Genomic DNA, 12,183 nt, shown 5'->3' with positions numbered 1-12,183 from the left:
TATAGTCACGATGTGCGCGCTTAAATCTGAGTTGGTCTACTCAAAGTTGATTGACCCAACTCAGATAAGTTGTTTTGAAACCGAAAACTTGAAACAAAGTTTTCAATCTCTCGGTAAATCAACTCAGAGTTTAAATGTAAACTCAGAGTTGGTTAAACATCTTTACTGAAACAGGTCCCAGATGTGCATTATTCTCTAATAATTCAACAGACTAGTCAATTTCTCCATATATCAGTGTAATAGACGTCTAAACACAGATGGCTTGGTTAAAACAGGACTACATTGTGTGGAGGACTAGTCTCCTAAACATCTTACTCAAAGACTGTGTTGTGTTTTGGTGTGATTTTTGTCTTTTGTAGCTGTGAAATATCTGAAATCATTCAGCAGTAGTGATGGGTAAAGGGGCTCACACAACGCATGCGCCTCTCGGCACCACAAAACGCTGAACTGCCACAGACAGATTTCTATTAGGGTGCCTCCCCAGCCAGGAATGACATGTGGGGCCCAGATGAGGGCTTCATGGGCAGCAAATGTGGGCCCCATTATGGGCTTGCACCCAGGATCCACATTGGGGACAGCCATGAAAGCCCAGACGTACTAAAAGTGGGACCTGTAAGGGTACTGCATGGGTCCTAACTGGGTAATTCAGATGTGTTTTAAGTGGGATCTATAAGGTCTTATGTAGGTCTTAAATAGGCAATTCATGAAGGACCCATTTGGGCCCCACTGCCTAAAGGGGTTTAAAGTGGGCTTGCACCAGAATTCAACCCTGAATGCTCATATGGGCTTAAAGTGGGCTCTGTAAGCATCTTATGTTGGTCCTAACTGGGCAAACATGCAAGGCCCATATTTGTGTTCCCAGTTCAAGCCCATGCCCTCTTGGCCTATAGAAATTCTCTGCAGCACCCTTATGTGCATTACTAGTTTAAACCAATGCCCACTTGGTCCATAAATACAGGGTTCGTACGGGTGCTGGAAATCCTGGAAAATGCTTGATTTTTAATATAGTGTTTTCAAGGTTAGAAAAGTGCTTGGATTTTGAACAAAGTGCTTGAAACTGCTTGAATTTGAAATTGCAGGACTCCGAAATTACGACCGTTTTGGTTGCATAGGCGCCCGAAATTTTATCAATGCAAGCTTCACACAGAATGCATTTTTGCACTTAAAAACGCTGAACGCAGCGCTCAGAAACAGTTTTAAACAGTCGTCATGTCAACGTGCTGCAGTAAACAAAGCCCACAATGCCCGCCCCACCTTAAAGCTCTTCTGATTGGCCCACTGCTCTTGCAATGAACCCGAATCGATTGGTTAATATAAACTGTCAATCACTCAGTTCAGATGACAGAGAGCTGCTGCCGCGAAAATGTAAAGGTCTGGATCAGAGATAATGACAAGAACACTGGCAGATTTGATACTGTTTTAGACAAAATCTCTTCAAAATGTTTCCTATTCAACTCAAATCAAACGCGGCGCCGCGCGCACGGTTTGGTCGAGTCTCAAAAAATGCCTTGCGGACAGGCCCGGATTAAGACCTCAGGGGCCCCTGGGCACATTGTCTTGTAAGGCCCCCTACCTGGCCGCACCCCTAGTTGAATTTAAAAATAAGAATTTAATAATTTTTAAATAAAATGAATCTATAATTTTTTGCCCACATATTAAATAAATGATATATAGTACATATGTATTTATAGTCTACAAAGATTTAACTTATTTTTCAAAGCATTGAATAAAAATACTAATAAAACTATATATATATATATATATATATATATATATATATATATATATATATATATATATATTTATGTATATTTATGTATTTATGTATATTTTCTGTCTGTCTCTCACACGATGAATCCAGTCCGCGCTGCGCTGCCGTTAGCCTCCTCCGCCTGGTTAATGCTAGCCACTCATCATTTAAAGTTACCATAACGTCTTCTTCTGTACCCTCATTCTCCTGATCATGGGTCTGTTTAAAGATGGTGTGTATGGAAAATGCCTCAATAAAGATGCCTCCTCTCCTCTTTCTCTCGCGTTTGCTAAATCCACTTGTCCACTCATTTTTAATCTATGACAGATATAACGTTACAAATACAGTCTGCTCAGTTTAGTGCCGGTTATTACAAAACTGACGTTTCCGCGCTTGACCAATGACAGCCTCCTGTTTAGTTCAAGAAAGAAAGGCAATTTAAATATAATAATAATATTAATATGTGATCGCGATTTTTTTGCTCAGAGGAAATACAGTTGTCTGAGCAATATAGTTTTTGCAGAGAGGGAGGCACCTATAAGGCTAAACATTGTTAAATACCCACGAGACACTTGTGACTTTATATCACATTTGCATTATTTTAAAAAAATGTTTCCTTCCTGTCAAAAATAAATATATTTCCAATCTGATATGTAACGGGGAGAAAAAAAAAAGTAGCACGAGTTCAGCTGATGGTGGATTCGAACCGAGTTGATGTTCAATAGCGTCAAAACATGAAGCTGCGCACCTTACAAGGTGCGCCACTGAGGCTGTATTGCTAAACAGCTCTCTACTCATCTTGTCTCTATCAATCAGGCATCGATGGGCGTAAACCCTAAATAGCTTATTACAACTAGATTCCAACTAGATGCGCTATTTGTAATTAGCCTAAAAAGACACTCCGAAATTGTCTTTTTTTCTCCCCGCTCGCAGGGGCCCCTAGTGCGCACGGGCCCCTGGGCCTGTGCCCATAAGGCCCATTGGTTAATCCGGCCCTGCTTGCCGACCTCCAGCCGAAATCATGCGCGCAGAAAACCATTCCCGCGCGCCTCATGCGCTGCTCTGCTCTGCTCCGCTCCCGATCTGAATACCGGCTGTATAAATGCACGGCGATAAAATGTATTGTGTACTTATGTACTGTGTAACCGGAGTAACTGATGATAATGATCTTATTTTGACTATATGGCTATGAAGCAGAAGAGATGATGAATCAGGGAGGTAAGACTTAACATTAATTCTCAGCCATGTGTCGGGTCTAAGACAACAGATAATTAGGCTACATAAAAGATTTTTTTTTGTATTCTATAGATTTGTCTTTAATATTCAAGCAAAAGATTTCTTAAGAGATCTTAGCATATCACTTTAGTTGTGTCTTTACATTTCTTTCAGTTAGGCTACATGTAGGATGGATTTCTGTTATTATATATTTAGAATAATAATTGTATAATATTAAAAATAATAATAATAAAGATTATTATTTATTTCTAAGTACATTTCTAAAAGCAGGTGGTTCGATCAGGGTCCCATTTTAAACTAGAACCGCCACTGACTTGAGGCATGTATAGGTTTTCTATATGACGCATTGTAAATAAAATTAATAATAAAGCCCAGAGACACAATATGAAAATGTTATATTACAAATTGTGTTTATCTACACAAAATGCATGTGAGCTTGATCTACAGGCCAACCAGAATGTAGTGGATGCGGTTCTCCCGTTGGGCGCTTTAAAACAACGGCAACTGAAGCCCCGCAGAAAAAAGAAAACAGTTATTTTACAGTATTAACCCCTTCAATATGTGTCTTATTATTTATAGAAATATTTTGTATCCGTTTTAAAACTATAGCCTACCTTTTTCTATATTGTAGACAACAGCAATAAAAACACACGATACTCTGCATTTCAGTTATTTTATTAAAAATATTTATTTTACTTCAGCAGCATCACAACAGATGTGGATCAAAAAAGTTTTTTTTTTTTTTTTGTAAAAGGTTCGCAAAAATAAAGTTTCACCAAAACTTAACCAAACGACTGTTAAGTAGCACAGCCTAACTAAAATTAGAAGCTAGCAAAATTTGGCTGCGTAAACTTAAAACAAAAATAGCCTGAATATTTTTACGATAGCTATAGGTAATCAGTCGGTGATCAGTGATCAGTCGGTGGAAGTAAATAAAATAAAGCTGGTGTGTGACCCCCCCCTATGTTGGTCTGCGCTCAAGTCTCGCCTCTAGACCGCAACTACTCCCTGCAACCATAACCAATCAAATATCAAATTACAGCGCAAATACCAGCATAACCAATCAGAAAGAATGAAAGTAATTTAATTTTAGAGCCAATCAATCATTGTTTTCATGCTCGATTGTCGCTGATGCGTTCGATTAATCGAATAATTGTGCACATCCCTAGTCTGGTGATTATTTGTCATTTATAGATAGGTTATATAAAGACTTATACAGAGAGGTGATACCTTTTGAACCATTAAACATGTTTTCCTTTAACCCCTTAACTGTCACAATTTGTCAGGTTGGACATTTGCATACAGTTACAACAGTACCTTAGTCCTAACCTAAAGTAATATTGACAAAAATAAAAAGTAATATTGATGAAAGCTCGGCGTCATGGTGTCACAGTGGGTAGCATGTTCGCCTCACAGCAAGAAGGTTGCTGCTTTGAGTCCCAGCCGGGTCAGTTGGTGTTTCTGTGTGGAATTTCTCCCTGTGTTCGCATGAGTTTCCTCTGGGTGCTCTGGTTTCCCTTCACAGTTCAAACACATGGGCTATAGGTGAATTGAATAGGCTAAATTGGATAGTGTATCTGTGTGAATGCAAGAGTGTATGGGTGTTTCCCAGTGTTGGGTTGCGGGTGGAAGGGCATCCACTGTGTAAAACATATGCTGGATAAGTTGGCGGTTCATTCTGCTGTAGTGACCCCTAATTAACAATGGGACTAAGCTGAAAAGAAAATTAATTTATGAAAGCTTGCAAACTATGGTTTCCATATTTGGTGACCGATTTTCAAAACAGTTGACAGAGGAAGAGTTCATTGATTTGCAGCAAGGATATTCTCAGACTCGTAAGGATTCAATTTGTTACAGGAATTTTAAATAGCAATGCACATGAAATATCATGAACGTCTGGTCTTGAAAGTTTGGTACTACACTCAAACAAAATCTGACTGTAAGTTCATTTTAGACAAATCAACTTTAGGTAGAAAAAGACCAAACTTAAAAAGATACTTCATCCAATAACTGAATTATTATTTTTTTTACCATTTTTTGGATGAACTGTTCCAATAAATCTATGCTCAAGTATTCAACAATTTAATTTGAAATGTTATATTGTGTTTTGTAAAATAGCACAAATTATGGATTTAAATGTGGAAAAGTACATACACCAAATATAAACGTAATTTACTGCGGTTGTTAGGTGCTGGAAAAGCATAAAAATGCACCTTGAAAGTGCTTGAAAAGTGCTGGAATTTGAAGTTAGAAAAGGTGTAAGAACCCTGTAAATATGTCATGCAAGACCCATATATGTGTTCCCAGACCAAACCAATGCCCACTTGGCCCATGCCTGTCCCTTATGGGGCCCATGTAATCAGCTCATTTGGGCTTCCTATGTGGGACTTGTACTACAAAACCTTCATAGGATCCGCTGATTTCACCCAGCCAAAGCCCATGCCCCCAAAGTTCCCATATAATCCGTACTTTACCCATCCGTGCCCTACATGTCATTGCTGGCTGGGTAGCTATGACGCAGGACACTTCATATTTCTGTTGCACCACAGGACCGCCATCTGGATAGTTTTATTTTTAATAACGTGAATGTGTGTTGCTGGTGTGTGATACTTCCAGCTGTCATGTGCAGGCCATGTTGCAGCGCTGAGCTCCTCATCTGGTGTGTGAACCCCTAAAGTGTAATGTGCTCAAAACCTGCTTGGATGTACTTTAACTGTGTGTTTATCTGAAAATAACCTTTGAATATTCATCAGCTAATCAGAATCAAGCATTTAACAGACCAGTAGTATACTGTATTATAATATATTTTCATTTATTGAGGAGGTTGTGGATGTACAACTCTGTGTGAATGAATCTGTTGGTTAAAAGTTGATCTTCTCTTTTCTTCACTCATAGAATCTTGAGAGCAAAATGATCAGATTTGTGAAGAATGAACTGGAAAAGTTTAGGAAAATCTTACAAGAAGAAAACAGACAAGAGTTTGTAAAGGAGTTTAATGAGAACAGAAGCAGAATCACAGAAGCAGCTCTTGATCTCACACTCTTCTTCCTGAGAGAGATGAAGCAAGTTCAAGCTGCTGATACTCTCCAGGGTAAGAGACTCATGGATAGACATACACGAAACCTGCAGATTTCAACAGATTTTTAGTCCATCATTGAGCCTATTTATTTACTTGTGTAGATGTGTGTTCAATTATATTCATTCAGTTTTTATTTAATTTCAGTGATATTGTTGACTAATATAAAAATGTTCATATGATTTATTTACAATACAGTTGGTAGAGTCATATTTTCTGTCCTTTAGTAGATCTGTTATATACGAGACTTGTGCTTTTAACAATTAAGTGGATCTAATTGGATTTGTATTGTAAATATTAAATATTATTATTTTTATGTTTAAAAGTTTTTTTTCATATATTAACTTTTTAGTTATGATACTACACAATTCTCAGAAATAGCAAAAAAAGTCTGAAAGTTCTGTCTGGCCCTACTCATGGTGATCTGTCAGACTGTCACTTACAAATAAGTCAAGACTAAATCTCTCTGTTTCTTTGCTCCTGTGTTTAGATGAGCTGTTCTTCGTTTATCAGCTTAAATGTAGCCTGAAGAAGAAATATCAAAGTGTGTTTGAAGGAATTGCTCAGCAGGGAGACTCCACACTTCTGAATAACATCTACACAGATCTCTATATCACTCAGGGTGCGAGTGAACAGGTCAACACTGAACATGAGATCAGACAGATTGAAGCTGCTTCCAGACGTCATCAGTCACTAGAGATACAAGTTGAATGCAAACATTTGTTTGAAGCAGCTGAACAAGACGAGCAGATCAGAACTGTCCTGACAAAAGGAGTTGCTGGCATCGGGAAATCAGTCTCTGTGCAAAAGTTTGTTCTGGATTGGGCTGAAGGGAAAGAAAATCAAGACATCAGCTTCATATTTCCTCTTCCATTCAGAGAGATGAACTTAAAGGAGAAAGAAAGACAAAGTTTAAAAGACCTCATAACTCAGTTTTTCCCAGAGACTAAAGGACTGAACCTTACAAGAAGCACACGATTCAAAGTCCTGTTCATCCTTGATGGATTGGATGAATGTCGTCTTCCTCTGAACTTTGCTGGTAATGAGACGTGTGGTGATGTATCTTCAGCAGTCTCTCTGGATGTTCTCCTGACGAACCTCATCAAGGGAAATCTGCTTCCTTCTGCTCTAATCTGGATCACCAGCAGACCAGCAGCTGCCAGTAAGATTCCTGCTGACTGTATCGACCGGCTGACAGAGATACGAGGATTCACTGATGCCCAAAAGGAGGAGTACTTCAGAAAGAGACTCACAGATCAGAATCAGGCCAGAGAAATCATTGATCACATTAAACAGTCAAAGAGTCTCTTTATTATGTGCCACATCCCAGTCTTCTGCTGGATTTCAGCCACTGTTCTCCAGAACATACTGAAACTGAAACACAGGGCTCATGCTGAAACACTGAAGGAATCTCCCAAGACTCTGACACAGATGTACACACACTTTCTCCGCTTTCAGATCCAGCAAAGCAGAAGAAAGTATGATGGAGAAAACACACCAGATGTCTCCTGGGATCCAAACTTCATCCTTTCACTGGGGAAACTGGCCTTCCAGCAGCTGGAAAGAAACAATGTGATCTTCTATGAGAGCGATCTGAAAGACTGTGGCATTGACGTCTACAAGGCATCGGTGTACTCAGGCATGTGTACCCAGATCTTTAAGGAGGAGACGGGTATCATTCTTGGTACCATGTACTGCTTTCTTCACTTGAGCGTTCAGGAGTTCATTGCAGCCCTTTATCAACATCTGATTCTAGACAGAGACAAGAAGAATGAATGTTTTTTTAAACAGAAAAGCAAAAATAAAGACATGATTGATTTGCTGAAGGCTGCAGTGGACAAGGCTCTGGAAAGTGAGAATGGGCATCTGGATCTTTACCTTCGCTTCCTTCTCGGTCTGTCTCTCCAGTCTAATCGACAACTCTTACGAGGCCTGTTGACACAGCAGGATGACAGAGACCAGAGCAAAGAGGAAATAATTGCCTACATCAAGCAGAAACTTGAATGGAATCTGTCTCCAGAGAGATCCATCAATCTGTTCTACTGTCTGAATGAACTGAACGACCAAACTCTGCTGAAAGAGATTCAGTCTCACCTCAGTAGAGGAAGTCTGTCATCTGCTGACCTTTCACCTGCCCAGTGGTCTGCTCTGGTCTTTGTGTCGTTGACCTCAGAGGAGGAGCTGGAGGAGTTTGAGCTTCAGAAATTCCAGAGATCAGACGAGTGTCTCATCAGACTATCAGCAGTCATCAAAAACTCCAAAAGAGCTCTGTAAGTCAAAGTGCTTCTTTTTTTCATCTAAGAAGTAGACGTTTCCTGAATTTAAATAATACAGTATATTATGTTAATGGTCATGAGCTTTAGGTCATGACCAAAAGGACAAGATTTTGGATACAAGCAGTCAAAATGAGTTTGCTTCGCAGGGTTGCAGAGCGCACTCTTATAAACAGGGTCTGGAGCTCTGCCATATGGGAGGAGCTCAGAGTAGAGCCACTGCTCCTCGACATCAACAATTCAATTCATCTTTATTTCTATAGCACTTTAACAATGTAGATTGCGTTAAAGTAGCTTCACATAGAAGATCATAGTAAATTGAAACAGTGTCAGTTCAGTTTTGTGTTTAAGTTCAGTTTAGTTCAGTTCAGTGTGGTTTACTTTTCACTGCTGAGAGTTCAAACACTGAAGAGCAGAAGTCAGCAGAGTTGGCTCAGGCATCTGTCCCACCGGGAGGAAGCCTCGGCGAAGACACAGGACGAGCTGGAGGGACTATGTCTCTCGGCTGGCCTGGGAATGCCTCAGGATCCACCCGGAGGAGCTGGTGCAAGTGTTTGGGGAGAGAGAAGTCTGGGGTTCTCTCCTAAGACTGCTGCCCCTGCAACCCGGCAATGGATAAGCGGATGAAAATAAGAAATGACATGACATCATGTTAATGAACATGAACATTATTGATATCAACTAAACTGCAAAATACATTAATAATTGTTCATTATGTAATGTTATAGTGTTTTTTAAATAACATTCAGATTCATGTTTTGGCAGTGGTTGTTTAAGGGTAAGTTTACCCAAAAAGTGAATTTACTAATTCTTACTCACTCTTCATGGATATAAACCTTTCTAAAACTTTGTTTTCTCCTGTTGAACACAAAAGAAGATAATTTAAAGAAAGCTGAAACCTGTAACCATTGACTTACACACCAGTTGGTTTTCCTACCTCGTAGGTCAATAGCTAATGGTGTTTAGCTGTCATAAAAAGACATGGGGATGATTGGGAGGCCATGATCGTAAGGGCCAATTGAGGGACTTTGGCCAGGACACCGGGGTTACACCCCTGCTCTTTACGAGAAATGCAATGGGATTTTTAAAGACCACTAAGAGTCAGGACCACGGTTTAATGTCTCATCCGAAAGACGGCGCCCACTGACAGTGTAGTGTCCCGTTCACTTTCACTAGGGCATTATTACTCACGCAGACCACAGGATGTGCGCCCCCTGCTGGCCTCACCGACACCACTTCCAACAGCAACCTAGTTTTCCCATGTGGTCTCCCAGCCAGGTACTGGCCAGGCTCAGCCCTGCTTAGCTCCAGGAAGTAACCGGTCTTGGGCTTGAGGGTGACATGGCTGTCATCGTCTAAATTGCACACAAGTCAGCTATAAAATGATACAGAACCTTTAAAGTCCTTTCTGGACTGGAGTGGAATGATCACACCGATGTTTTCTCCATTCTGTCTATTTTGACTCATATCTATGCTGATAATTATTAGGTAACAATGACACAGACACACACACACACATACACACACACACACTCGTACACTATGGTCAGTTTTGTTCACCCAATTCACCTATACCAAATGTCTCCACACTGTGGGGGAAACTGGTGCTGGGACTAAAACCAGCAACCTTCTTGTTGTTAGGCGAAAGTGTTTACCAATTAACCGCCATACAACCATCTTTTTTATAATATCTTCTTTTAAATGTGCAGGCAGGTAAGACAAATGCAAGAGCTGGATCTAGGTTCAGTTCTAATGTTAAATAAAATCCATACACAAAAATATTGACAGAGCTGAAGAGCAGAAAACACAAGCAAGAGAAACACACACACATACAGCAAACTATGATCAACATATAATGACTGAAACAGGGGAGCTTAAACACACAGAGAATAGTGTGTTAACAAGGGGGTGGAGAGTAACTGGGTAACTAACAAGGGTAACATGGGGAAAACTGGGGTGAACACAGAGAACACAAGGAAAACACAACAGTACAAGGACAGGACAACCAGGACCGTGACACAGCTCCCTTCTAGGAGAAGATTCCAGATAATCCTCAGAGGAAAACACGAAACAAGAGTGAGTTCAGCAGCTGGATGGGTTTCAGTGGACAAGGGTGATGGGGGGAGAGGCAGCTTAATGAAACAATGACAGGGTACAGGACAGATGGTGAGAGGGAAACTGACAGGCAGGTGGACAGAGAGGAGGATAAAGCCAAGGCAGGGACTACTGGACAGTAAACCAGAGCAGATCCTGTATATCTGGCTTTTTATCTCAAAGGTTTTGGAGAAGATTGTTTCTGTACAGCTGAATGATTTCATGTTTAATAATAATGTTTTTGATAAATTTCAGTCAGTTTAGAGCTGGTCATAGCACAGAGTCCGCTCTATTGTGGGTTTCAAATGATGTCTTGTTGGAGCTTGGTTCAGGTAGCCCTGTTCTTCTATTATTGGATCTCACTGCTGCTTTTGATACAGTGGACCATGACATCCTCATTAATCATCTTAGAGAACACGCTGGTATCCAGGGTCTAGCCTTGGACTGGTTCTCTTCATATCTGAAGTATAGAACTACATCAGTCAGTTTGGGCAACTCTTGTTCTTTTGTCTTTCACTTACTGTGTGGGGTTCTGCAGGGCTTGATATTGGGTCCAGTTTTGTTTTCCCTTTACTTATTTCCGTTGGAAATTTTTTGGAAAAGCATGGCATAAATTACCATCTATATGCTGATGACTCTCAAATCAATCCACCCTTCAGGCTTTGTTTAATAGTTTGACTGATATAAGAGATTGGAGAACTCAGCTGCCAGGCTTTTAACAGGCACAGAAAAGGAGAGCACATTACACCTGTACTGGTTTCTCTACACTGACTGTCAATACAGTTTAGAATTCAGTACAAAGTACTGCTGTATGTTTGTAAATCCCTCCATGGCCCCTGAGTATATTTCTGAGCTAATTAATATACACCAACCCGTGAGATCTCTTCATTCTAAGGATCGACTCTATTTGCAAGTTTCACGATCACGCTTGATATGTGGAGGTGATAGAGCTGTTTCAGTTGCTGCTCCAAGACTTTGGGCCGATCTTCCACTCTCTTTAAGAACTTCTCCAACTCTTGAGTGTTTTTAGAGGTCACTGAAACACTTATTTTCTTCAGCTTTTACTCGTGTGTTGTAAGTTGATGTATTTGGTTTCTTGTATGTTTGCTTGTATTCTGTGTTTTATGTACAGCACTTTGGTAGCCATTGTGGTTGGTTGAAAGTGCTTTAGAAGTTAATTGAGTTGAGTTGATCAGGATAAACAGCAGGAGCACAGAGCAATAGTGGAGCTGGTGAAACCCTCCATGATGATGCGATCCCACCTTTCTGGAGGTTTCAAACACCTCTAGACTGCCTGGATGTCCTTAAAGCGGTGGTCTAGAGTGTATTTTTAAGGCTTGGTTGTGTTGATAAGATGCAATGCGATGTGTGCTCATGCTTCATTTGTAGAAAATCAGCTTATTTTTCATATTTCTAACTTTGACTATATACAGCTACTCAGCTAACATGAAGACACATGTCATATTTCCTAGTTCCTCTGAAAGGCCCGTCCTCAAAAGGCTTTGATTGGTCAGCTAATGTTGTTGTCAGCTAAAATTGTGCTGTGATTCGCGGATCGGCTCCACATCACCAGGAAAAGTGTCACGGCCCAACAAGCACACACTTTTGCGCTGTGTAAATCCTATCAGTCAGAGTAGCTGTTAGCTGTATCAGTGTGAGCCTGAATCAGACAGAAAATGACACAGAGGACACAGCTGAAGCTCACGCCAGCTCTCTAAAATATCATCTGACAAGAGTCTGTCACATATATTCAG

General features: G+C 40.3%; 2 protein-coding genes across 4 annotated transcripts in view; one reads left to right on the top strand and one right to left on the bottom strand.

Moving 5' to 3' along the window:
- LOC137491165 (uncharacterized) overlaps nt 1-12,183 on the bottom strand; it is a 514,718-nt gene that overhangs the window by 333,270 nt on the left and 169,265 nt on the right. The window lies entirely within an intron of this gene.
- LOC137491077 (NACHT, LRR and PYD domains-containing protein 3-like) overlaps nt 1-12,183 on the top strand; it is a 36,416-nt gene that overhangs the window by 14,294 nt on the left and 9,939 nt on the right. For all 3 annotated transcript variants that reach the window (NM_001445222.1, XM_088649696.1, XM_087245935.2), the window contains 2 exon segments: nt 5,882-6,077; nt 6,553-8,332. In NM_001445222.1, coding sequence (NP_001432151.1) covers nt 5,882-6,077; nt 6,553-8,332 — 1,976 coding nt within the window.

The sequence above is a fragment of the Danio rerio genome, chromosome 4, assembly GCF_052040795.2.
Source record: "Danio rerio strain M-AB ecotype USA chromosome 4, GRCz13ab, whole genome shotgun sequence".
Classification (NCBI taxonomy): Eukaryota; Metazoa; Chordata; class Actinopteri; order Cypriniformes; family Danionidae; genus Danio; species Danio rerio.
This window is presented reverse-complemented; position numbering and strand designations above follow the sequence as displayed.